A 27,049-nucleotide genomic window follows, 5' to 3' on the forward strand; every position below is an offset into this window, starting at 1 on the left:
TATTTCTCCATTATTCATCCCCCCGGCTCATTCATTCAGATCTATTACCCATCATACCCTGAGCCCCTATTACAACATTATACATAATTTTGCCTTTGGCCTATTCTCAATTGCCAGTTATTCATTAAACCTGGGCCCTTCATAATTAATTACTGTTATTTCTATCTCTGTTCTGTTTATTTCTGTCCATGACCCATTAGACTGCTGTTGCACGGATTCCCTTTCATTAACCACCATGCCCTGGACTCCTCCCCCTCTCCTTCCTTTACCCATCGCTGTTTTTGGCTTATGCATTTTTGCTCATTATCCCCTGAATTATTTTTTTTTCATATCTTTGGCCCTTTTCTTTTTGTCTGTAACCCATCTTGATTTCTAGTCCACTGATTCTCTTAAGCCCTGGACCCCCCCCCAATTCATTACACATCATATCTCACCCCTATCCCCTTGACAGCCCACATAAAACACGAGTTGAGACCTGACAAAAGTACAAACATATTTTTAAGGAAACGCTGTATTACAGAAACAATACCACATTCCCTACCCGCATCCCAGATGATCCACTTTCCCCCCACTCCCCAAGGGAGATGTTTGGGTCCAATCCCACTGGGGCAGGAGTAAAAGGACTCAGTAGTCTTCAAAGTAACAGCAGATTCTTCTCCCAAGACTGGGGTCAACAAGGCACACTCTGCATGAGGCTCACCCCATCTAGCCCTGAGCTGGGGCTTAATTCCCTGTAGACAGGAATTAGGGTAGTTGGGGCTCAGGGATGGGTCTGTACCCTGAGTCTCCTGCCGGCAGGAGGGAGGAAATGGGGAAGTTCCGTCTTGGGCTGGGGAATCCTCTCCCTCCCACTTTTGGGGGACAGGGTTGGGACTGGGCAAGTGAGGCTCTGCTGCCTGGAGGGCTCAGGTCTGGGCAGCAGTATGCCCCCAATGCCCACCCCACAGCAGAGCTATTGGGAGTTACTGCCTGAGGACAAATCAGAGGTCTGGGGTCTTCTTTGGGATTTGGGGGTAGTCTGGAGATGGTGGGGCATGAGAGGTATGATCTACGGTCAATCTGAGGAGTCCTTGGGTGAGAGGCTGTGCAGAAACATACCTCCCCTAGCCCCTCATGGGATAAGGTTATCAGGTTTCCATTGTCATGGCCCATTTCTCTGAATCAGAGATCAGGAATTAGAGGTCATAGTGGATCCACCAAGGTAGAAATCACAGATGAGATGCATGTGTGTTAACTGACTGGCCTGGCCAGAGGTCAGGGGGCCCTAGATCCCTGGCAGAAAGCTGAGGGATCAAAAAATGAGAAGTAAGAGGACAGAGTCTTGGCAGCTTACACATACATGGCCCGGGACATGACAAAGCCTTTGCCCTGGTAGGAGTCAGAGGGGCTGGAGTAGGACAGGGCGTCGTAGATGGGGTTGATATTGTCCAGATAGTCTTCTTCCTCCTCCTCCTCCTCTAGATCCAGGGAAACCCTCTCAACAGCAGGTGGCCCTGGAGGTACCAGGATGGGGGATCCCAGGCTTGTGGCCCCCAGGAGCAGGGGCCCTGACCGTTCTTCCAAGGTGGGCAGCTCATGGTATCGAGGCATTTCCTGGGGGTGAAGAAGGAATGAGCCCAAGGTCACCTCTTGAGTATAACACAGAATCTAAATCTGCTCCTTGACCCCCAAATCCTGACCACCCTCTCCCCATGCCAACCAGACCTGACCACACCCCATATCACCCCTTGTCACCTGGATAGATATTGCACTGGGACAATCATATAGCTCATCCCTGACTCAAAGCCCAGAGCATGGACTGTCAATCCTAAGCCTCTCCTTTTCTTTTGATCACTGACCCCAAGTCTTTCCCCATGAACCTTTGACTTTAATCTTGACCTAAGCTTAGCTCTAAATAGCCCCTTGAAACTTGACCTATCTCAAACTCAACATCTGACCTCTGACCTTCAGGAGACCGCTGAGGAAAGAGACTACTTGTGTTGTTCCAGTTCCAGGCACAATGTCCAGCAAATGGAGATACTCAACCAATTTTCTTTGATGGAGTGACTTCAAATGCTAACCTCATGTCCTTGAACTTTTACAGCTATGACCTCAAGAATGAATCCTAAATGCATCTCAGTGCTCTAAGCTCTAATCAGAGATACAGCCCTGAACTTGAGTTGGACATTTACTCCTTGACCTCTTATGTCAAGAGTCCCTTAAACCTAGACCCCGAATCTTACCCTTGTTGTCTCCCGGGCTCCTACCTGCTCGGTACATGATACGCCAGCATCAAAGTAGGGGGTCTTGAGTGGGCTGTGCTCCGAGGCCCCCAAGGTAAAGAGCTGGGAGGGCTGTGGTGGGAAAGATGGGGTAGGTCAGGACCCCACCCCCAGACAGCCTCTCCCCATCAGCCCCCCTCCCAGGTCTGGCCTCAGTGGGGAAAGGTAATGAGGGGGTGGGGGCAGCCTGAGCTCCAGGGAAGTGCTCACCATCTCTGGCTCCTCCAGCTTTGCCTTTGGAGTCGGTGGCTTGTATGAGGGAGGCCCCTCCAGGCTGTGGGGTAGAAGGTAAGTCAGGTAGAGGCTAAGCCCTGAGCAACCTACCCCAGGGCCACTACCCATGTTCCTCCTTCTGCCTGATCTCCCTTTCCACCACCCACCTCCCCTTGCCCAGCTAACTACTGCACATCCCATGGCTTGCTTTTCTTCCAGGAAGCCTTCCTGACTCTCTAAGAGAATCAGGAACTCCTCTTACATGATAATATCCATCTATACGTCCCTCATGGGGCACTAACTGAGTTTGTATTTGAAATGTTGTTTCTGATATCATTCAATGACTGTGAGCCATGTGAGGGGGGAAAAATGAGATCTGTGTTATCAACACGGTGTTCCCAGAATCCACTATGAGGAATTCAGGGAATATTTGTTAAAAGAGAGAATGGATAAATGAATGAAATGCTTTCCTGTCCCCTAAACCAGGTTAAATTCACTCATTCTACATACCCACAGACCAGAGCATCCTCTCTCTGTGTGTGTATGTGTGTGTGTATCTATCTATATATATATATATAGATAGATACACAAATGATGATGCTTAATATGTCTTCTATCCTCAGCTCAGATGTCCCTACGTCCAGGAAGCCCTCCCTGATCTTCCAGGCTGAGGCAGTTGCCCCTCCTGGCCTCCTACAGCTCCCTCAGCTTCCTGAGCCCATCCCTGGCCATGCTGTCACTGTCTGGGGACAAGTCAGTCTCCTCCAGACTGTGTGAACCCCAGCAGGGCAGGGCCAGGGCCATCTCAGGCACCACTGGGTCTCAGCACCGGGCTGGGCTTAGGAGGAGAGATCAATAGCAAGTTGTTGGTTTGCACTGATAAGATGATTAAGACAGTGGTTCACAAACTTTCCTGTGCATCTTAGGGAGCTTGTTATAAACACAGATGCTGAGCCCTTCTTTTAAAAGCTCTGATTCAGTAGGTTTGGTGTAAGCCCAGGATTATGCATTTTTAACAAGTGTTCCCCCTCACACACACTGGATAGTATTATTTCAGAACCATTTTGCCTGCCAAGTACTTTCTTGCTGGATGAATTTCAGCAAGTGATTTCAGCTCTCTGAACCTGTTAGCTCTTTGAGAAAATGGGTATCTTAGCTCCCTCTGAGAATTTAAGTTTCCATGACATGACACCTTTATGTGTGTGAACATACTTTAAATGTTTGTCTCATCATTATGTCCCTAACTTTCAGGACCTCATCCCAAGTAGGCATGTTGATACATGTCTGAATACATGTTGAATGAGTGAATGGATATGAGGCTTCACTGAGATCACACATGTAAAATGCATCTCGCCAAGCCTGGCACATAACAGATGTTCTACACAGAGAAGTGGGGCTAGTTTCCCTCAATATCCAGGCTCCTCTTTCCTCACAGTAATAGAGATTTTGGCTGGGCATATGGCCACCCAGAATAAAGACTACATTTCTCAGTTTCCTCTGCAGCTGGGGCATCCACGTAACTAGATTCTGGCCGGTGAGAAATGAGAAGTGATGGGTTTCCTTACAGGGCTACCGCCCACCCTCTACTTCCCTTTCCCTTTCCCATTGGTAAGGGTGGAGTCATAGAGGCCAGGATGGCTGTGTCTCGTTGTTACGTACGCGGACAACGATAAAAGAGAGGGGAGCCATCTTGGAATGTGAATGAAGGCCACACTTGGTGGAGCAACAAGCTAGCAGGAGCCTGGGCTCTGATGACCTCACAGAGCAGAACTGTCATATCCATGATTTCTAGAAGGCAGAAATAAACTCTCCTCTCCGGCCAATGCAAGTCATAGTTATTTTGGGTCCCTCTGTTTCATACAGCCCATTATGGATTATTTTCTCCCAGCCTAATTCCCCACCCTATGATCCTCAGTTATGGGACCCCTCCCCCATCTGCTTCTCAGGGCCCCTCACTCACTCCTCCTCCTCCTCTGCCCCCTGCAGCCTCTGCTCCTTCTTCTGCTGCCGGCAGATGAGGATGCCTGTGGCGGCCACAGCAGTAGCAATGATGGCAGCGATGATCCCCCCAATGATGCCACCTGTGGCCCCTGCGCCTGCTGTGTTGGGTGTCTCTGCAAGAAGAGGGACAGTGTAAGGGAGTCTCCAGGAGGAAGCCATAACTCTTTATTCCCAGCCCCCCCAAGTCTCCACCCACCTGCCTACCTCCTCTCCCAAGGGCAGGGAACATTCTTTTTATTCACCTAACCCTTCCTGAGCATTTGTTGCATGAGAGAGTGGTGAACAAAGCATACAAAATTCCCAGTCTCATGGGACTTATATTTTGTTGGGCAGGGAGGCCAACAGTGGAGAAGTATACACAATAGCTATCATCCAGGTGACAGTAAGTGATAGAGGATAACAATATATAGTGGAGGGGGGAGGGTGTAGCTCAGTGGTAGAGCACATGCTTAGCATACACGAGGTCCTGGGTTCAATCCCCAGTACCGCCACTAAAAAAATAAATAAATAAATAAATGAACCTAATTACCACCCACCCCCTGCCCCAGAAAAAAAACAATATATAGAAGGTGATAAGTGACAGAGCAGGGGCCCTCAAGGGTAGTCAGAGAGAGCCTTACTATGAGGTGACATTTGAGCAAAGACCTGAAGGAACTGTAGAGGGCAAGCCATGAGAATATGAGAGCATTCCAGGCAGAGCAAACAGCTAGTGCAAAGGCCCTGCGGAGGAAGCCTCAGGTTGTTTTTAAGGACAGCAAGGAGGCCACGTGGCCAGAGCAGTGATGACTGGGAGAGTGGGGAGCTAAGGGACCGGAGGTTATGGGGAAGGGGTGGAGCGAAAAGGCAGAAAATTGGAGGGGAGTGGGTGATTCTGAGATTGAGATCAGAACCCTGAATTCATTACACAGAATGGATTCATCCTGGGCAGAAGTCCATAGCTCCTCCAACCTAACAGGAAAAGGGGGTGAGAGAAGCCCATGACCCCGTGGACCTCTCCTTTTGTAACATTTCCTACTTCCTGAGTCTTATTGGAGCAGTTACCTGTTTACTTGCCAGTTTCCACACTGTGCGCTCCAAGGGGCAGTTGGCGCTTGCTAGCGGTGTAGGGAAGGGCCCAGCAGGGGCACTCAGGGACCTACTGTGAGCCAGATAGACCAAATTTCCCCCCCTGCCATCCTGTCACTACCTTCCCATTTGGGAGGAGGCGATGGTGGTGGTGGGGGCACTGGATGGAGCGGGACAGACAATAAACAACCAGAGGAAATAACACGTGCGCAAAGGCGTCCCCATTCCATCAACCCCACTACACAGACGAGGACAGAAAGCTGCCCCGGGGATGCCGGCTGCATCCCTGGACTCTCAGATTTGTGATTTCCAGAACTTCCTGTTCCACAGCCTGGCATCCTCCGGAGGGCTTCAGAGCGGGGGATGTGGGGATGTCAGAGTAATTGCTGCTCGGTCCATCCACATGCGGTCATCCTAAGATGGCTGCGATTCTCTTCGTTGCCCGGGAGGGCCAGGTGAGCTCGGCCGAGTCACCGCTGTGTCCCCGGCAGAGTAGGTGGGGGTCAATGCTGGTGGAAGGAACAAGCTGACCAAGCCCCTGCTGGGCGCTCAGCAACGCTCTGGGCCTTACTGAGTCCCAGGACACCCCTGGGAGCAGAGGTGATGGGTATTTAACGCTGCCCGCCCCCCCCGCCCCCACCGCAGCCCCCAGTTTGGTTTGAGAGATTTTCTAGGATACAAAGCTATAGCCCCTCCCTCTGAATCACTGAAAATCCCCTTGGGCCCAGCCTGGGGACAAGGGAACAGGAAGGAGGTAGGAAAGGCCACTGCGGTGTTCTCAAGAGGTGGGACTTTCCCAGTTCCTCAGCATCCCCACCTGCCCCGCCCCTCAGAGCCCTCAGAATGCAGGGGGGCAGCCCTCCCTTCCAATACCCTCAGCAACCTTGTAGAGGTCAGGTCTGAGCTGCCCCCAGAGGATCAGATCACAGCACCTCCCCACCTGCAAGTGCCCAGGAGTCCAGGATCCCAGCCCTGCTCTCCTGGAGATCTCAGGCCTCCCACCAGTCTGGCCTTTCCACCCAGGAAGGCAGCTTCCATCCTGGAACCCCCGAGTCCAAGCACCCCAGCCTCTAGGCCCAGTTTCCAGTCCCACTGGCCTCAGGGGTCTTGGGCATCCAATGTGTCCTTCAAGGACCCAAGTGACCAGAGCCCCACCCACCCCAGGCTCCCACTTTCCAGGGCCCAGTTGAGTTTTCCCCACCTCCTGGGACCTAGCAGTCCCTGTCCCACCCCCCAAGGAGGGGGTCTGATGTATTACAAGACACCCCCAATGTTTTCCTCCAAGGCATTTATTAACTCCTGAGTGTCATGGGGGCTGGGGCAGGCTGGAGCCCAAATCGAGTCCCTGGGGGGCCCTCTGTGGGTCCCCATTACCGAGCTCCCCCCGGGGGGGCCTCCCCATCCCCATGCAGCCCTGGAGACAGAAGTCCAGTGTGTGATAGTCCACCTCCCTGCAAACCCCAGGAAAGTAAGTGGGAGGTAGCATTTGAATTCCAGTGTCCGGACAAACGAGTTCAACCAGTCTTGGAACCCTTGGCCTTGGTGGCAGGCTGTGTCTCTGTCTCTGTCTGCCTGTCTTGGGATCACACATAAACTGCCCACCGGGAGATGAGGGAGCCGTCCAGCTGGGACTCCATGTCGTCCTCCAGTGCCGGGGGTGGAGGCAACATGAGGCCTTTCTCTGCCTTCTCCTCCTCGTCCTCCTCGTCCTCCTCGTCCTTGCCCTCTGGCCTCAGGGGACCAGGGGCCGTTGGTGTCCAGAAGACGGGGCCCCCATTCCCAAACACCTGAGTTTTCGGATCGTAGGATCCTCCTCTGCCGTCGTCGCCGCCTCCGCCAGGGCTCTTCCTCCTCCTCCTTAACCTCAGCAGGATGAATGCTAAGGACCCCCCAGCCAGAAGCAGCAGCACCAGCAGTGTCCCCCCCACAGCCCCCCACACCGCTGGACCCACGTCTCGGGGCGAGGCCCGGGGGGTGTCTGAGGAGAGAGAAGAAGGGGGTGAGAGGGAGAGAGAGAGAAGGAGACACAAGGTCAAGAGGATACATCTGGTGGGGGGGGGACACAGGGCACAGCAGGGCGTGACGGGAACTAGGGAGGGTGACTCTGGGCAGAAGAACAGAGGAGGTTGGGGTGGGGGGTGGGAGGATGTATTGTAGGGGAACAGAGCCAATATTTTGTAGTAACTGTAAATGGAGTGTAACCGTTAAAAATGGCATAAAAATAGAAAAGTTTGAAAACTTAAGTAAAAGAGAAAAAACAGGATGGAGGAGGAGGTGGAGGAGAGAAGGGGGACCCATTCGCTCTTCGCTACAGGCTGGGTGCTTTGTACGTGGAGGGGCGGCCAACAGGTGGCCCCCAGATGGGTTTCCTTACACTCACGCAGTGTTTTTCAAAAATTAAACATGCTAGCCAACATTTAAAGCACCAGGCCATTTCACCGCGATTTCCAGATTTCTTTTAGAGGGAAGAAATCAGAATTGGCAACACTAAACTCTCACCTCTGCCTGGTGATGGGCTGTGGCTGAGTGAGGTTGGTGACTTAGAAGGGAACAGAGTTCCCTACGTGCCCCTCACCTCATCATTCGCCAGGACCCCATAGGCATCCCATAGGCATCTGAGTTTGCAACCCTCTCCCAGAAGCTGAGGTCAGGGTCACGGAATCTTGGGGCCCCGATCTAGTCAGGAGAGGCAGAGCTGGATGTAAGCTTGAGGCTGTTTCCAAAGCTCTTTGCATCTGAAGCGGGTAAGGGGCTTCCTGATAATTTCTTCCTTGGGACCGGCTGAGGGCATGCATCCCCAGTGTGGAAAATGAGGCTCCCAGCGCCCACAGTCCTGGTTTCCTCTCCCTGCAGGGGCTGAGCTGGCGGGAGTGGAGGGCTCTGGGGAACGTTGGGGGAGGTGGAAAAAGAAGCCAGGGAACACTAAGGAGGGAGGAGTGAGAATTGGGGGGAGGTCTGGACCCCAAGGCAGGGACAGATGATGCACCCTGCACCTTTTATCTTTTATAACACCCCCGCCCCACCCCCCTGCACGCGGAGCCTGATTGGGAGAGGCCAGGGAGGATCTGCTTTGTGCCCTCCCACCCCTCCCCACGCCTCTGCACACAGCAGGGGCTAGGACCCGGGCTCCCTAGGGTATCTGTTTCCAGGGGTTTTCAAAAAGGGGGTCACGACCTAGGGGACTGTCCGATCAGTTGGGTGACTCACAAGCAGCAGTAAAACAAAGAACAGAGAAAGTTTACCTAAGGTATGAATGGTATGTACTATTTTGTGAAACTTTTAGGGGGGTAATATATTTCTATACTTGTCCCTGGGGCGGGAGGCGTGAAGGGCTTCTTTCTGTGAGTGCTCGTCAGGAACGTCTGGAGACCAGTCTTTGCGCATGTTGGAACGTGTGTCTGCGTTTCTGGAGGTGGTATTTTGGAGATGGTGGATGTCTGTGTTCCTGTCTGTGGGCAGAACTTCTCCGAAGCCTCCCTGAATCAATGTCCAGCCTGGTGTGCGCCCTGTGTACTTAGCCTGGGATGTGCACTGTGTCCACAGGTATGAACCCCAAACCGCGAGTGACTGCATGTGCGGGTCTGCGCGCGCGTGGGGACATGAGGTGTCTCCAAGACCCTCTGCGGGGACTCAGCCAAGAGCTGGGAGTGAGTGTCCTCTCTGGGCAAAGCCCTCTGTTGACCCATTCACCACCACCTGTGACTGCATTTCTAGGGTGTTCAGAGTGCGTCCCCATGTCTGTTGGTGTTCATCTGTAGGTGTGCGTCTTTGTGATGATATTTTTGACCATATGCGGGTCTGCAGTTACCTTTGGGGGAGTCGGGGGGGGTCTTTCCAGTGCGCTGAGTCTTTCTCTGGGGGTGTGATTCTGTGTGTGCAGCCCCCCACGCCCCAGACTCCTGACAGGACTCTTGAGAACGTGTGTTTCACTGGGTGAATGTTGCCGAAGGGCTAAACTCTGAAGCTGGTGTTTTCTCTTTGGGGGTTTCCAGCAGTGGACATCTCTGGGGTTTCTGGGTCTTTTGGGGGAGTGTCTGTGTTTCCGTGGTTGTATATTCCTCTGATGGCCCTTAAGTGTGACCGTGCATGTGCTCTGCAGGCTCCACCCCATGGAGGTGCCGACTGAACGAGTGTGGGCGGGAAGACCAGTTTCTTAGGTGCATATTTGGGGTCCAGGGGTGTATTTCCGGTTGGGCACCTTGTTGGGTCGATGGGGTGACCCTTCTCTGGATGTGCCTTTGAGGTGGGGACGGCAACTCCGTCAGCATTATATCCCCAACATCAAGGAGAATGCCTGGCAAAGAGGAAACCTCAACACATATTTGTCAGATGATGATTTGTTGAAAGAGTATCATTATAATGGGGTTTTTGGAGTTTCTGACGGTGGGCCCCTGACAATGTCTTTGAGTCGCTTTCTCAGCACCTGTGCGTGAGCGATGACGTTGTGGCATGTGGAACAGCTGCTCCGCGGTTCTTTTTGCTTCTGGCGTGTCTGTCTGTCTCCCTCCAGGTGTGCGTGTTTGCGCACCCGAGTGTCAAATGTGCTGAGGGTGTGCCACAGTCTCTCTGGGTGTGTGGTTTGTGGGTTTCTGGGTAGCTACGTTGTATCTCCCTGGCGAGAGTCTCAATTCCTGAAAAGGAATCGTTTTCCTTTGGGTCTTTCGAGGTGTGTGTGTGTGTCTGTGTGTGTGTGTGTGACGGTCATCTCAGTAAGGTGGTCTCCCTCCCTCTGTCTCTAGATGTGGGTGTGTCTGTCTTCACACCTATGCCTGTGAGTTTGCCTTTGATTGGGTTTCTTTTCTATTTTTTTGAGGGGGAAGGTTGGGAGGAAGACCATTTGGCTTATTTATTTACCTTGTCTTAAATGGAGGTACCAGGGGATTGAAACCTGCTGAGCTTACCCTCTGCCACTGAGCTATCCCTGCCCCCCGCCCCAGTCGGGTTTCTCAGGGTGGGCTCTCCTCCCACCCACTGAGGCCCCGTGACAGTCCCTGCGTCCCTCCGAGCTTCTGGGTCTACAGTGATGATTCCAGCCCCATTTCCATCAGCCTGAGCCTGGGCTTAGTTTGGCTTCATGCTTTTCCTCTCCAGCTACGTGTCTTGGATCCCATCTGTGTTTCTGAGTTCACAGCAGGGAGATTCTGAGAACTTCTGTCCCATGGACACATCAGCCACCATTTCCGAAATCCCACCTCCAGAAACACAAACATCCCAACACACACGCTCAAACTAGTCTCCAGGTGGTCCTGACCAGCACTGGCGGTAAGAAGCCCATTGTTTCTGAGTGTTTGTTTCTGTCTAGCTCCCCTCACGAGCCTCTGTGACGTTAGTTGTGTGATCTTTGGGTGTGTCTCACTGGCCACAGGCCAGGCCAATGTCCCTGGGTCTCTCTTCCTGAAGACCTTTCCCAGGCCTTGACTTTTAGGAAGCCCCCAGCCCAGGCCTCCACCTCCTACTTCCTCTGTCAACACCTACCCTGTCACCCCAATCCAGACCCCACCTGGGGGTAAGAAATGAAAGCCACTTTGCCCTCCTCTCCCATCAGCGAGGCGGGTCTGAATTCTCTCGAGGTCGGCGGTGCAGTCTCCCACAGTGCAGCCCCAGAACCCAGAAAGGAGGAACACTTGGGGAACAGACCCAGGCCCACACACACCACCCCCAAGACCTGCTTACCTCGAACGAGAACCACCTGCTCAGCATGGCCTGTGCCCACGGCGTTGGTGACCGTGCAGATGAACGTGGTATTGAACAGCCTGTCCACCGAGTGGACGATCAGCTTAGGGCCCTGGGCTACTGCTGAGGCTGGGAAGACGCCTGAAGTCCTGGAGGGTGTGGGGCTCATGTGAGAGGGGAGCACAGGTCTGGTCCCTGATGCCCTCAGAAACCAAGCTCTGCGGACCTGAAACTTACTCCTTGACACCCCAAACTGCCAGCTCCTTCCTTCTGGAGGACTCACAGTTTCCGGCCTCTGATGTTCCTCTTTCATGACACAGGAGTCCAGGTCCCCAGCCCCTCCTCCCTCAGACCCAAGAGTCTGGGTCCACACAGGACTCACGTGCTCCAGTCGTAGCCTGTGGGCTCCGGTTTGCTGCGGACGTCACAGTTCAGGGTGGCCTCACTGCGGCCGATGTACCAGTTGTCATCATAGCCGGAGATGGAGACTTCGGGGGGGTCTGGAAGAAATGCGGGGACTGGTTCAGAGACAGAGAGAATCCCAAGGGGGGTGACAGGTGAGCAGGTCGATGGGAATCCCAAAGAAATAGGGGTGGGGTTGGCAGGAGGCGGACCCAAGGAAAGTGCCTGGGGCACATCAATCTGGGCTGCCCAGATGTTGTTCTGGGGTCATTTTGGGGAAGTTGTTGTTCAGTGCAGGCAGCGCCCCAGGGAGCCACTATAGATAATGTGTGTCATTCCTGACATGCCCAGAGTAGATAAGGGAATTAGCTTCACTGAAGGCATTGTCTGGGGAGCTAGTATAGAAAATGCTGAGTTGGGGTATGGGGTGTGTTTGGACAGTGGCTGGAAAAGCTGCTAAAGTTACTGTTTGGCAGGGTTTGTGGGAAGAATGCCAGGGGAGCCTCTCTAATATTAGGGGGTGCTGGTGTAGGCAGTTTGGGGAAGAGCTAGCATGGAACTTATTGGAAGGGGTCAGTATGGACTAGGTCCAGAGGGGCTAATGTGATCATACTGGGGGGCAGAAGTTGGTGTAGAAACCTTAGGAGAGTCAGTATAGACAGTGCCCAGGCAGCCAATTTAGATAGTATGAGTTGGGGTGGAAACGGTGTGGGTGACAATATTGCGGTGGGCAGTGTAGTCGATATAGACAGTAAGGGAGCAATGTCACCTGGGGTTCACGGGAGCCAGAAAAGATATTGTTGGGGGCAGTTGTGTGTTGGTAAACTGGTCCTCTGAAAAGGAAAAAAAAAGGAAAGAATAGCCTTGATTTGCAATGTTTGCCAATTACCTTGGTATAAACACGCCCCGTGGTTGATGTGGTTGATTCAAAATATCAGTAAGACTTCTCTGGATGCAGAATTGGGATGAGAGGTATAAAACCAGCCCCTGCAAACCCATTCTGATTTACCATTGTGGCAGCAAGGCGAGAGCCTAGTGAAGCCGGTGTAGACAATGAGGGGACAGTGTGTAGATGTTGTCCAGGGGAGCCGGTATAGACAATGGGCAGGAAAGCAGTGCAGAATTTGACCCAGAGGACCAATGTAGACAACACTTAGCAATAGTGTAGACAGTGCCCTAGAGAAGCCAGTGTAGACAGTATTGGGGGTGTGGTCACATCCTAATGCACTCACAGCGCACAGAGAGGATCACAGGCTTCAGGTCTGGCTCCTCAAAGCTCTCGTGTTCCACTTTGCAAGTTATCTCGACCCCATCTGCTCGGCCCAAGGGTACCAAGATAAAGCGGCTGGTGACGGTGACTGTGCCAGGCAGGGGCCCTGATGTCTGGGTCTCTTTGGTCTCCCCATCCAAGGATGACAGCCAGGAGACTCGAGCGGGTGGCCGGCCACCCGAGGAGACACAGCGGGCCACAGGTACAGGCTCCAGGCTCAGTGTGACCTCCTGTGCTTTGGCATCATTCTGGGGCTTGGCTGGGGAGAGGAATAGAGGGTGAGTCACTGCTCACCTAGAGTAATTCAACAAACACCTCTGCAGTAGAGCTGAGCAGTTAAGCCCCAACTGCCTGGGTTCAAATCCCAGCTTTGCTGCTTTGCAGCTGGATGGCTTTGGGTAAGTCATTTCCCACCTCTGTACCAGTTTCCTCTTTTGTGAAGTGGAGATAATAAAAGTACCCACCACATAGAATTGTTGTGTCGATTGAATAAATTGATACATCAGACACTTTGGACAGTGCCTGACACGCACTGTGCTATCTAAATGTTAGCCATTATGTTATATTTTCTGTTCTGCTTTGCTAGAAAAGCAGAGACACTGTCCACAAGTCTGGAAGAGGCCAATATTTAAAAAGAAAAGCTGGGGTAGAGGACATAGCTCAGTGGTAGAACACATGGTTAGCATTCACAGGGTCCTGGGTTTAATCCCCAGACCTTCCATTATAAAAAATAAAATAAAAAACAAAAAGAAAAGCTAAAGTAGAATAATCTGGTTCAAAGGTCCAGCTGCAAAGGCCTCCTATTTCTTTTCCTGTAATCACCACTAGATTGTGGTGCCAGAAGTGGGATCAAGGCAATGGAGATTCCCAAAGCTGTACATTCTTTGCCCTTTCCACCCATCATCCTGGAAAATATGGAAGAAAATTAGGCGGGGTGAACCCCCATGAGGAATAATAATGGCAACCCACAGTTACTGCTGTGGGCTCAGACAGTTCCCTGAGTTCTAGTCACCTTCTGGATCTCACCACCTAGGTACCTCCTGGGTTTCTCAATTCAGTATGGCCCTCCTCTCCTTTCCCCCTTCTCTCCCAACCACCAGAGTCTCTGATGGACCTCCCCACATCCTTCCCGGTCACCCTCCTATCTGTCCTCTGACAGCTCCAAGCACGCCCACCCCACCCCTGCTCCTGCCCACTGCAGGGTCTTAGCGACTTGCACTGTCCCACTGCCGGAGTGCTCTGGCCTCCCTTCTCCTTGTCTTGTTCCTCCTTCTCCAGATCCAGCTTCACTTCGTCAAGGGAACTTCCCTCATGGCTGTCTCTCCAAGAAAGCAGAGGCTTCACTGTTCTGTTCTGTATTTTCGTAGGTGCCTGGTGCAGGGTAGGTGCTCTATGTATGTCTTTGAACAGAACAAATGATTGCAGAAGAAGAGAGACCTTGGCAAGGGGTGGATGGGAGAAGAGCTGTGCTTTATGCGAAACAGTTAGTTTCAGGGCTCCCAGGCAAGGGAAGTATGGACCCAGGGACAGTACAGGGGACACTTCTCAAACTTTCTGGAGGGAAAGAAAGTGTCCAGAGTGGTGTGGCTTCTGTGGAGTTGCCAAGGGGGAAGGCGGGATCCCAGGGGAATGCCAAGATTTGGCAAGAAATAGTGATCTTCAAAAAGATGCCTTCCTTCCTTCCTTAAGTCTTCCCCATTTTGCTAAATGGTTGTGTGGGTCACCTTTCTGCTGCTGCCAGGAGGCTGGGAGTCCTCCCTGATCCTCCTCCTCCCTTAATTCATGGACAAGTGCCTACCATCTCCTGAAAGTGTGATCATTCCACTTCACTCCCCTTCCCTCCCTCCTTCCCTGCTTCTTCCCTCTTCCAGCCAATGCCTTCTCTCACCTGGCCTCCCTGCTTCTGTCTACCTTTGTCTACCCCTCGCATGGCACCCCGCACAGCAGCCAGTCTTTTTTTTTTTTTTTTAAACAATTTCAACAGTCTGATAAGGGTGTTCTTAGGGTTTGAAACCCTCTGATGGCTCCGAATAGTATTTCAGTTGAAGTCCAGCCATTGGGCCTCCACCTCTGAGGCCCAAGCAGTCTGGCCCTGTTGGTTTTTCTGCCTCACTGAGGGTCACTCAAGCCCCTGCCACCAACCTCACCAGCCTTCTTTCTGTTCTGGGAACATGCCAAGCTCGCTCTCACGTCCCAGCTTTGCATAGGCTGTTCCCTCTGCTTGTGCATTCACTCCTCTGCTCCTGGACGTGTCCCCGAGTTGGCTCCTTCTTACACTCTGGGACTCGACTAAGAGGCTTTTGCTGACCGTTCTATCTGAATGAGTCCACTGGGTCTCTTAGTCTGAGTGGTACAACATCCTTGTGTTCCTTTCATCTGACAATTTGACTATTCTTTGGCTTCACCTCTAAAATATTTCCAAAATCCGACCTCTTCTCACCACCTCACTGCCTCTGCCTTGGTCTTTGCTATCACCTCCTGCCTGGACTTACGCAGTCACCTCCTTTGTGACTCTACCTTCACCCTTGACACAGATAGAAGGAGCCTGTGAAAACCCAAGCCAGATCACATCTTTCCCTTGCTCAGAACTTCCCGTAGCTCTTCTTCGCTCAGGGCAAAAGCCAAAATCTTCACATGGTCCATGAGGCTGTCTGTGATCTATGCTCCCCCATCACTCATTGGCCTTGTCTCCTCTTACTTTCCCTGACTTTACCCCCACTCACGTGTCTCCGGCCACACTGATTTCCTTGCTCTTCCTCAGACATTCCAGGTATGCCCTGCCTCAGGGCTTTTGCACTTGCCATTCCCTCTGGCTGGAACTCTCTTCTGTTAGATAGCCTGCAAGGCTCCCTTACCTCCGAGTTTTGGTTCAAATATCACCAGACCACCCTCGCTAAAACTGTAACCTGCTCCCCTCCAACTTCCGAAGCCCCTATAACCACCTGAGTCACACTTATTTTTTTTTAATTATTATTTTTAATGGAGGTACTGGGGATTGAACCCAGGACCTCCTGTCTGCTAAGCATGCACTCTACTAGTGAACCATACCCACCCCCCTTATTTTTCTTAGTTGTTATTCATTCTCTAGCACCCCTTAATCAGAGCATAAGCTGCAGGAGGACAGGGAGTTCTGTCTTCCTCGCTGCTTTACCCCTAGAATAGTGCCTGGCATCGAGTAGGTCCTCAATACATATTTGTTGAATGCCTTGCTGCCTGCTATATCTCCAACTTGCAGGACAGTGTGGAGCAAACAGCAGGTGCTTAATGAATATATGCCAGTTGACTGGAGACCACAGATAAAGTTAAGATCACAGCTAAGGCAGAGAGACAGACCGGAGCGGGGGCGCCCCGCGTCACGCCCCTCCCACTTTGCTGCGCCCCCGCCCCGCACCCTGCTCACCTATGACTCTGAGCCAGGTCACCCCCCCACTGGTACCCCGGGGGTAGGTGGCAAACTCGCAGGTGTAGTTGCCCTCGTCCTCCACTGTCAGCCCCCGGAGGGCCAGCGTGGCGTCGCGCAGCTCCATCTCCGTGCCCTGCCCGGCCCCGGTGCTCTGCCCGGCACTGACGAAGGACAGCCGCTCCTTGCCCGGCTGCGGGCTGGGGAAGCTGGGACCATACGTAGGGTGGAAGGCGGCCACGCTCTGGCTGCCCTCGGGCGCATCCGGGCGCAGCCACGTCACCTGGGACACTCGGACTTCAGGCGCTGGGGGCAGCAGGTGGCACGGTAGCTCTACGGTGTCCCCCAGGCGGCCCCGCACCTCGGCTGCCACGCGAACTCGCACATCCTGGGCTCCTGGGGGGGGGGGGGGGGAGAGGAGAGAGGTTGGGAGGGGGAAGGACCCAGATACCTCCGGGCCAGGCAGGGACATCCGTGAGGGAGCCCCACCGGGAAATGCAGCCTCCAAATGCGACGCAGGAACCTTCATGAGGTCCCAATCCCAAAAGGCCAGCCAGATAAAATGGTTTGGGGGAAAACTAGGGACATTTGTGGTCCGGGATAGATTTCATATTATTATGGGATGACTATAACCTTCACGTAACCTTAGGTGTGAAGATTAAATTGTGGATTTGCAGTATTCCTTTTTCTGAGAAGGTAAAGGGTGGAAATGCCATGTCTGCAACGTATTCTCAAATGGTTCATCCAAAAAAACAAAAAAAAAGATAGAGAAACTGATGAAACAAACGTAGCAAAACAGGACCTGCTGTGAAGTCTAGGGACAGAGGATGAGGGAGGCTGCTGGGACATTCTTCCAACTTACACGTGTATGGCTGAGATGTTTCATTCTAAAATGTTTGGAGGAAAAAAGAATCCTCCAAAAATAAACCCCAAATCTATCACAAAATCAATTTTAAAACATTTAAATGAGGCTAGTTTTCATTTTTTTCCCGCGTGGTAATACTACTTTCTCTCATCTTTCTAGAAATAGAACTACAGCCCTCTGAGCCTATTTTTTTAAAACAGTTTTCTTAAGATGTAATTCCCACTCACCCATTAAAAGTGTACAATTCAGGGGTGGGCATCGCTCAGTGGTGGAGCATATGCTTAGCCTGCATGAGGTCCTGGGTACAATCCCCAGTACCTCCATTAAACGACAAAAGGAAAATTCAAAAAAAAAAAAAAAAGAAAAAAAAAGGATTCCCTCAAATAAATAAATAAAAGTGTATAATTAAATGGCTTTTTGTATATTCATGAGAATGGTGCACCCATCACTATAATCAAGTTTAGGACATTTTTATAATCCCCCAAAGAAATCCCTGTACCCATTAAACAGTCACTCCCATTCCCCCTCCTCCCAGCCCCTAGGAATCACTAAACTATTTTCTGTCTCCATAGATTTGCCTCTTCTCTTTTCGGAGGCGAAGGGGTAAGGTAATTAGGTTTGTTTATTTATTTATTTATTTATTTATATTACTATTATTATTTTTAATGGAGGTACTAGGGATTGAATCTAGGATGTCATGCATGCTAAGCCCGTGCTCTACCACTGACCTATACTCTCCGCCCAGATTTGCCTCTTCTGCATACTTCACATAAATAGAATCCTACAATGTATGGTCTTTTGTGTCCAGCTTCTTTCACTCGGCATAATGTTTTCAAGGTGCATCCAAGTTATAACATAGATCAGTGCTTTGTTCCTTTTTACTGCTGAGTAGTATTTCATCATATGGAGAGACCACTTTTGTGTATCCAGTCATCAGATGATGGACACTTCTACCTTTCGGCATCTACGAATAAAGCTATTGTGAACACTTGAGTTACCAGTTTTTGTCAGAATGTGTGTTTTTCATTTCTTAGCTTACCTTTTGTTTTCTGACTTTTAAGAAACACTGGAATAAAGATGAATGTTTCTTTGTGGTGTGAGGCAGTACAGCATGGTGACTGAGGGCACAGACTGCCTGGGTTTGAATCCTGGCTCTGCCGCTTCCTGGCTGTGTGACGTTAGGCAAGCCATTTAACCTCTCTGTGCCTCAGTTGCCTCAGCTGTCAAATGAGGGTAATAATAGCACCCACTTCTTCGGGGCTGTTGTAAGGATGACAGAATATTTGTAGAGCACTTAGCATGGGGCCACAGGAAGCAGATGAGTGCTTGGTAAACAAGCACAGCCAGGTAAGTATAATCACAAGTAGCGCTTGACGCCCAGCCTCGAGGCAAGGCCCACGTCCTGCCACAAGGGGCACCTGCGGCCCAAGATGTCAGGTGAGGAGCGTGCGCAGACCCTGGCCTCGCACAGGAATCCGGGGAACATGAACAGAGGGTCCCTGGCAGAAGGCAGCCCCTCTGGCAGGACTCATCTCAGGTGCGCCTGGGAAGATGCCATCAGTGAAGGTCTTCATGTGACACTGACATCATCTCATGGAATCCCCACACGTCCTGCAACTTGAACCCAAGGGTGGCCCCCTGGGAGATGGGTTTCCTCCCCTGGCAGAGGACTGCACTGCAGAGTGTCATGTGAGGGACCCTGGAGCAGATGCTGGGGGCTTCTGGCTGGCTCTGTCCCTTTCCAGGTGGGTGACCCTGTTTTGAGACTCAATTCCTCCTTCTGTAAAATGGGGATGCTTAAGCAGCCTTCCAGGGTCCCTGGCTACAAGTCCCCTAAATGATGTTCTCCTGTAACGCTTCACAGGGCTGGACGGGGGAGCCACGCCGAGGCAGTCATCTGCCTGCTGCAGGCCAAATCCGGCTCTCCGTGCTCTCGGTCATGTTTACTTTTGGCCCACATAGCACTGTTTCAGATGTGAACTAGCAGTCCCGAAGAGCCTGGAGATTGAAGGTCAAAATCCAGACAAAAGTCAGGATGGGCTCTGGGGGCCAGAGGTGAGTGGAGCTGAGGAAGGGCTGCCCCCTTCCCTCAAGGCACTCCTTCAGGTGCCAGGACCCCTAACCGCAGGGCCCCCAAAGGCACTGAGTCTGGGGCAAGGGTCCCCAAAGGCTCTACTCCTTTCTAGCTGGATGAGGAAGGAATGGCATGCAGTCGGGGGAGGGTGAAAACATCCGGGCCAGTGTAAACTGCAGAGAGCGGGGGGGTGGGGATGGGGGGGCAGGGGGCTGGGGGGTGGGTCAAGGACTTGAGTTTTGTTCTTGAGGCAAGTGGGAGCCATTGAGGGTTCTTCAACTGGAGAAGAACTTGGCTAAAGCCAAGGAGATCTAGGTTGTGGGGAGGAGCTGGGCAGAAATGGATTATCAGACAGGCCTGAAAAGGCAACTTGATAAAAAGACCCAGAGTTTAAGATTGAGCCTGGGGGTGGGGAAGGAGATGGACTCCTCCAGGAGGCTTTAGAACTTCAAGGGATTTAGGTGGGGCAGAGGGAGGAGCCTGCGAGATGTGTCCACCAGCCAATCTTTCCCAGCCTATGCAAATCCATGCAAATAGACAGCGACTCAACACAGGCCCTGGGGGGTGGAGGGTCAGCCCCTGAGGACTGGGACTTGTCTAGTTTCCTGTTGTATCCTCAGAGCCTACACCAGGGCCTGGCACATAGTAGGTGCTCAAGAAACACTGTTAAAAAAACTGTTGAATGACTATCAAGCTCTGTTCTGGATGCTGGTGTCACAGATGAGTCAGGGCAAATCAGGGGCTTGTCCTCCAGGAATTGACGTTCTAGGGGAGAAAGCTATTACATAGATAGTCATCACCAAAAAGTGCCAGGAAGACTGAAGGGGTGGGGCTAGGGGTGGGGGAAGTAACTAGAGCAGGGGCCTGACCCATCTGAGGGGAAGGGCAAGAGGGCTTCCTGGAGGGGGAGACCTTTCCTTTCCTTTTCAAGGGAAGCCAAGCTCTGGGCCCACAGAGCCCCACACTTCTCTCTGGGTCACTGGGTCCCTTCTGGGACTCCACTTTCCTGCCCTAAGGAAGTCCTTGTGATTGCAAGATGCCTCTCTTCTGAAGGAGGCTGCCCACCTGGATTTAGAGTGGCGTCTCAGCCCTGGCAGCTCCAGAGAAGTAAAAAAAATCCACTTCTAGCTTCTTGTGGGGCAAGCTCCTCTGGAAGTTCTTCCATCACAAAACTCTGCCCCACCTCTCCCCTCACCGACTAGCTGGCCCCATCTCACACAGCAGATTTTCACGGCCCTTGTGAGCTCCCTGAGGGCAGGAATTCTTTGCCTTGTCTTGCTCACAGCTGTCCCCTCAGTATCTGCAACAGAGACTGGCTCCTAGGAGATGCTCAGTATTTGCTGAATGAACGAGTTCTAAAATTCCACAGCTCTAGGAGTTTCTAATTCTGAATGAATGAATTTAATGGTCCAGCCCCTGGGCGGGGGTGGGGGCGTTAGTGGCCCATTTTTAGGCATTTCCACCTCAGTGAAAAGTTCAAGATAGAAACTCTGGAGTCATCCCTGACTCCCTTTCCTCTCACCCACACGCAAGCCATCAGGAAATCCTATCAGCACCATCTTCAAAATGTATCGGCAAGCAGACCAGGTCTGACTCCTGCATGGCCTGTGTCCTGGTCTAACGCAGTAGCATCTCTCCCCTGGGTCATTCCCCCCATGGAGCATTGCCCTTGTCTCCCTGTACCTCCCAGTCTGTTCCCACACGCCACAGGGAAACTACGAATCAGGTCCCTTGTCTCTCTGCTTAGAGCCCTCCGGTGGTTCACTCCTCACCGAAACAAAAAGCTCAAGTCTTTACAGTGGTCCACAAACCCTTGTGTGATCCTATGCCTGTCCTTTTTCTCACCTCATCTCTCACCCTCTCCCCTTGGCAGACCCTGCTCCAGCCACAGTGCCCTCCTCACTGTTCCTCAGACATGCCAGGCAAGTCCTACCTCAGGGCATTTGCACTTGTCCTCCCATCCTGGAACTCTCTTCCCCAGCAGGTCCCCACAGCTCCCTCCCTTTGGGTTTTTGCTCAGCTAAAGTCCCTTACCTGCCTAAGGATGAGAGCAGAAACTCCCTTGACCCTGTTTCATTTTCTTCACAGCACCTGATGTATCTCTCCCGCTAGAACATCAGTGCAGTGGGCAGGGAGCTTTCTGTCTTGTTCACTGCTGTATCCCTAGAGCCTAGAACTGTGCCTGGCACACTGTAGGTGCTCCATAAATGTGTTGAATGAATGAATGAGGTAAGGATGGGGAATTCACAGTGCACTAGGTCACAAAGGTTGAGGCCGAGTTAGAGTTTGAGCTTTTTCTTGGGGGCACTGGGGAGCCATGGAGAGTTATAAGCAGAGAGAGGAACAGGGTTAGGTTTGTGCTTTAGAAAGAGCCCTCAGAATGGCATGGGGCAGGGCTTTGCAGGTCAGGGCTGTTGGGATGGAGGATGAACCAGACATTCAGAAGTTGGAATGGTTGGGACACAGAGGCCAACAGGCTGGGTAGAGGGGTGTTGTGGGGACAGGGTGTGGGCTGATGCCCAGATGCGTTTCAGGCAGAGGCAGGGGAAGTGACACCAGGGGGATGGCTGGCCTGGAGTTCAGGCCCTAGTGTCCGGCAGGCTTCTGGGCGGGGACTTGTGCCCTGACCTTGGCCAGGATAGGGCCAGCACCACAGCAGGGGAGAGGACGGTCGTGGGAACACTGGCCTCCCTCAGCTTCCCTTGGCAAGCCAAGCTGGTGACATCTTCACGAGGTGTCAGCTAGGTCCCCAAACATGCTTCCGCTCCCTGTGGCCTGGGATGTAGACTTCCTGTGGGGGCAGAGTGGGGGCTACCCAGGGTACTGTGTGAGCCCAGGGGAAAACTTTGGTGGGTGGTACAGAGACAGAGCCTGAGGTCCTGAGATCTGGACAGGGGAAATCAAGGCTGAGAGGAAGGGGCTGGGGGTGCCGACTCCTGGGTCCTTGCCTGGCTGGCTCCTCGCCTGGCTGGCTCCTCATGGTGGCTTGGTTCACCCACCTCCCAACTTGTAATACATCGTGACTCACCCTCTCACCGCAGGGTGTGGCGGACTCCAGCAGGCCCTTGAAGGCCAATGTGCTTGGAATGCTGGCCTCAGCTACCTTGTTAATTAATTAATGGCATTAATCACAGTGCCTACCCCCACCCAGCAGACATCTGGGAGCCTGTTTTGGGGGGTGAGCAGCAGCAGTGTCAGGATATGGGGCTGTCTGCCTGCATCTCTGCACCTGCCTCCTGCAGCACGCCTCTCTGATGGAGGTCATCCCTCAGCTCAGGGGATCCCCCTACCTTGGTCTGAGCTTTCCCTGCCTTTCTGCAGGGGCTCCACCATCCGGGAAGGCCTCCTCTGTGGGGTGTTATACTTCTGGGGGTCAATCTCTAGGACTGTTCTTCCTGGCTGAGCCCCTCAGACAGAATCCCACTCTACCATTCTAGCCAGTCCAGAGTTTATATCTGAACACTTCTGTCTCTGAGACTCCTCCTCCTCCTCCTGCTGGTCCTGTCTCTTTGATCTCCTGTGTCTCCCTCTGTTCTGGTTGTTAGGGTCCCAAGTCTGTCCCTCTGTGTCCCCAACTCCTAGGGTCTCTGGTCTCTGCCTCTGTCTCTCTCGGAGTCTCTGTTCTTCTTACCTGTGTCTCCCAAGAGTCCCCCGTCTCTGCTTTCTGTGTCTCTCTGTCTATCTCTCTAACAGCTTTACTGAGATATAATTCCTATACAATTCGCCTGAAGTGTCCAGTTCAATGGTTTTTAGTAAATTCATAGATTTGTGCATCCATCACCACAATCAATTTCAAATCATTTTCACCAGCCCCCAAAGATCCTAGCTGTTCTCATATTCTCCTTCTTCCGTACCTCTGCCATCTAAGGTCTGGGTCTTTCCAGGTCTGGGTTTCCCAGTCTCTGGAATCTGGTTCCTTGCATCAATTCCTGGAGTCTCTAATCTCTTAAGGTTTCTGGTCTGCAACTCTCACAGTCTCTGTTTCTCCATGTCTCTGACCCTGGACTCTCTCTGCCCCCTGGGTCTCCTCATCCCTGCCTGTCTCTCCACAATTCTGACACACTTTCTCTGTGCTGGGCCATCTCCCTGGGTCCCCTCTTCTCCTCCCCCTCCTGCTCCGTTTCTCAGCAGTGCTGGGGCATTAAAAATGTAACAGCGTCCCAGGCAGGGGCAGAGGAGCTGGCCAGCATGTCCAACTCCCTGTCCCTCCTACGTTCAGCACTCCCCATGGCCCCCACACACTGCTGGCCTTGAGGCTTGCCTGTGCCCTGATATCTCTGGGTCATGGCATCACCGTCATTGATGGCTGGGGTCTTTTGGCCTCCCTGCCTGTCACCAAACCTCTAAGTCTGTCTCTTTACCCTGTTTCTGCCTTTATCCAGATGTCTGTCCAGCTCCCACCCCCCTGCCTTTCTCTGTCCCATCCCAGTGTCTCTCTGCCCCACCCCTATAACTCCAGGCTGTATTTCATTCCTCCCATCTCTGGATTCCATCTCTGTGTGTGTCTCTGACCTCATCCCTAAATTTGTTTCTGATGTCCTCCCTCTATTCGCTTCTGTCCCCATCCCTGTATCTCTGGCCTCTCCATTGCATCCCCCCTTCCCTCCCCCCAGGATGTGAGCAGACCCACCCCCACCTCTCCTGTGTCCAGTCCTGCTTCCCTAATGAGAAGAGACAGCAGGCCAGCAGTCCCCTCTCCTCCCATCCCCCTCCGCTACTGTGGGGCTGCCTGGCTGACATGGATGAGCAGTGAAAGCTGGGGAGGACTGGGGAGGGGAGCTGGCCCAGCAGGAAACCCAGGTGGTGCACCCACATTCCGTGGAGACGGAGGGGGGGGGAAGGCAGAGGAGCTAGGGATAGGGAAACAGAGATAGATGGAAAGGAGGGAGAGATGGCAAGAAAGGAAGAGAGAAAGAGCTCGGAGAGAGATTAGCTAGCCAGAGAAGCAGAGAGGGAGAGGGTGAGCATGGAGAGAGGAAGAGGGGGAGAGAAAGTGAGGGAAGGAGGGGAGGGAGAGACCTAGAAAGAGAAAGGGAGCGGGGGAGGGAGGGAGAGAGGCAGAGAGGAGAGACAGCAGAGAGCAAAGGCAAAAGGATGGAGGATCAGGAAAGGGGAAGACCTCATCCCTACATGCGAAGAGCTTTACCCTGGGATCTATGGGACCTCTAAATCCTCCCAATGGCCCTGCAGGGAAAGAACTGTTAACTCAGTTTTACAAAGGAGGAAATGGAGGCTCAAAGGCACTTTCTGGAGCTCACCTGGTGGGGCAGAGCCAAGAAAAGCTCTGAAATCTGCAGTCTGGCTTCCCCAGGGACTGGCTGTGGACCCTGGAAAAGTGGCTTGCCCTTTCTAAGCTTCTGTTTCCTCGTTTGCAAAATGGCAACAGGAACTAAGCCTGTCTCCCAGAGTCCACCATAAGATCATGCACCAAGTCATCATTTGACACAAGGTAGGGTGGATTCTGAGCCCTCTCCCAGAGGTGGCAGGTTCTGACTTTATCTCCCTATCTCTGACAGAGGGAGAGGCAGGTGAGGCAAGAGTCAGTACCCAGCCCTGGGTCAAAGCTGGGAGACAATTCAGAGACACGCTGGGAGAAAAGACAGGGTGACCAGGGCTCCCCCCAGCTCCCTTCACTTTCTAGCAAACCTTGGGAAACTCCAATACCTTGACTTTCCAGCTGGGAATAAACAGCCGGGTCACCTGCAAGGGGCGGGACCAGAGCCTCCTTCACCTGTTTCCTCCCAGCACCTCCCTCTCCTGGGGCTGCGCCCCTCCCCTATGGGAGGTGGGGGGAACAGGAGTGGGTAGTGGGCAGAGCAGAGGGATTAGGGCGGCGTCTCCCCGCGTCCATCTCCCGCAGCGGCTCCGAGGACAAAGGCGCTACTAGAGGAAAGATAAGGTCCCGAAACCGGGAGTCCGGAACCGGGAGCCAGGAGAGCGCCCGACCTGCCCTGCCCTGCCCTGGCTCGGCCCGACGAAAAGTGAAACCGGGAAAACTTCCCCAGGGACGTCCCCGCTGACGGCTCTCAGGGAACGCGAAGGGTCCCAGCCGGCGGGACTTGGCTTTCTTAATCTACGTGGGACACAGCCGACCGAGCCTCCAGCGTCCAGAGCCTCCGGCCTTCCATTATATCTAGAACCCAAGAGACAGAGTTTCTGCCCACATTTATACCTGAATCTCAGGAGACATTCCAATGCCCACAATTAAATCTGGAGCCCAGGAGACAGGGCCTCTTGCCCTCCCCTCCCTCTAGTTCTACCTGGGACCCAGGAGACAGAGCCGCCTGCTCACGGTCTGGAACCCACAAATTAGAGCGTTTTCTGCCCCCAATTCTACCAGGACCCCGGTAGACATAGCCCCTAGCCTTCATTCTCCCTGGGACCTAAGAGATAGAGCCCCCAGCCCCTATTTTTTCTGAGGCTCAGGAGTCATAGCCTTCAGTACAGGGTTGGAACCCTCAGGCCCTTCCCCGTCGCCCGAATTGTCATTCTTGGGCCCTCCAAGGGAACCAAAGTCCGAGCTCCCCGCTCTTCTTGAAGACCTCGGCATCTGGCCCCCTGCCCTCAATGCTCCCCGGGCCTCAGACTCCCAACTCTGGGAGAAGGAAAGATGAGGGGGTGGTCTCGCTTCATCATCGCGACCCTCCTGCTGAGGTGGGGAGGGGGTTGGGTCCGCGCACGGCGGGGAGGTGCCTGAGGTCTCTCACCAGTTTCCCGGAGCAATAGCAGCAGCAATGGCAGTAGCGGTAGAGTCGGCGGCGACAATCTCGACGGCGGGAGGGCTGTGGCCCGGGCCATGGGGGGCCCGGGGAGGGACTGGGCCCGGGAAAGGGCCTGCGGGCCACTTTGCGTGCGCCGATCGGCTGGGCGGACAAGCAGGTTCCTGGGTAATTCCGGCCGCGCTCTGCTCTCCCGGCTCAGCTCTCGCGGCCCGACTCTCCCAGTTCGGCGCCCCCGGCCCCTAGCTTCTTCCTGGCTTAGGACTCACTGACGTCACAGGACCCACCCCTTTCCTCCCCCCAAGAGCGGAGCCGATCCGGCCACGCCCCCTCATGCCGTTCTGACTCCGCCCTCTCCGGGGATTCCACGCCCCTGGATTCTCCGCCAGCCCCGCCCCGCACCCCCCCCCCCGCATTCCTCTCCCTGCCTTTCCCAGGATTCTACACCTGCTGCCAGGATCCTATGTTCGCCACTCCCAGGATTCTTTGATCGCCGCCCCCATCCCCCAGAATTCTATCTTTGCCCTCTCCTGGTGTTCAAACCCCGCCCCTTTGTGTTATAGCCACGCCCTCTTACACTCGCGGTTGCCTTCGCGCCTCGCCCCCGTCTAATGAGGTGCTCTTATTGAGCCTTATTCACGACTTCCGGCCGTTTCCACCCCCGCCGTTCGAGATAGCCCCGCCCACCCGCTCTCCCCGTAGTCTGCCCCTCCCCTCCCAGGAGCCCGGTACGGCCTGGCCTCTGCCCGGCCTCTGCCCGGCCTCTGCCCGGCTCTACGATAGTCGAAGCCGCCTCGTCGCACCTGCGTGAGGCACGTGGGTTCTCATAGGCCCTCCCCTCTGGAGCCCCGCCCCCATGCTGAGACACCCTCCTCGCATCCCCTTCCCTGCCTAGCAACTTCCCCAGTTCTCGCCCCGCGCCCGCTTTGTCTCTCCGGTCTGTGCAAGATTTCAGCGTACCCTGGTTTCTTTCTAATTTCTGCCTCGGGACACTGGGAGTTGCCGCTTCGTTTCTTTTCAGATATATCTGTCCCTTTTAGTTTCTCTGTCTTTGTGTCTCATTATCTTTGCTTCTCCTCTGTCTCTGTGTTTCTCTAACTCTGGGT

At 53.3% G+C, this 27,049-nt stretch overlaps 1 protein-coding gene across 3 annotated transcripts; it reads right to left on the minus strand.

Moving 5' to 3' along the window:
• Positions 1 to 480: 480 nt before the first annotated feature.
• NECTIN2 (nectin cell adhesion molecule 2) lies at positions 481 to 26,235 on the minus strand. Of its 3 annotated transcripts, none has more exons than XM_074369456.1 (9): positions 25,932 to 26,235; positions 16,286 to 16,681; positions 12,848 to 13,144; positions 11,596 to 11,713; positions 11,214 to 11,362; positions 4,435 to 4,588; positions 2,472 to 2,535; positions 2,223 to 2,333; positions 481 to 1,593 (listed from the first exon to the last, which is right to left on the minus strand). In XM_074369456.1, the coding sequence occupies exons 1-9, from the start codon at positions 26,020 to 26,022 to the stop codon at positions 1,330 to 1,332; spliced, it is 1,644 nt and encodes a 547-aa protein (XP_074225557.1). In that variant the 5' UTR covers positions 26,023 to 26,235; the 3' UTR covers positions 481 to 1,329. The 3 variants fall into 3 exon arrangements, with proteins under 3 accessions (XP_074225557.1, XP_074225558.1, XP_074225559.1); XM_074369457.1 differs by having other exon boundaries at positions 2,247 to 2,333; positions 25,932 to 26,234; XM_074369458.1 differs by lacking the exons at positions 481 to 1,593; positions 2,223 to 2,333; positions 2,472 to 2,535; positions 4,435 to 4,588 and adding an exon at positions 6,812 to 7,518 and having other exon boundaries at positions 25,932 to 26,227.
• Between the last annotated feature and the right edge of the window lie 814 nt (positions 26,236 to 27,049).

The sequence above is a fragment of the Camelus bactrianus genome, chromosome 9, assembly GCF_048773025.1.
Source record: "Camelus bactrianus isolate YW-2024 breed Bactrian camel chromosome 9, ASM4877302v1, whole genome shotgun sequence".
Classification (NCBI taxonomy): Eukaryota; Metazoa; Chordata; class Mammalia; order Artiodactyla; family Camelidae; genus Camelus; species Camelus bactrianus.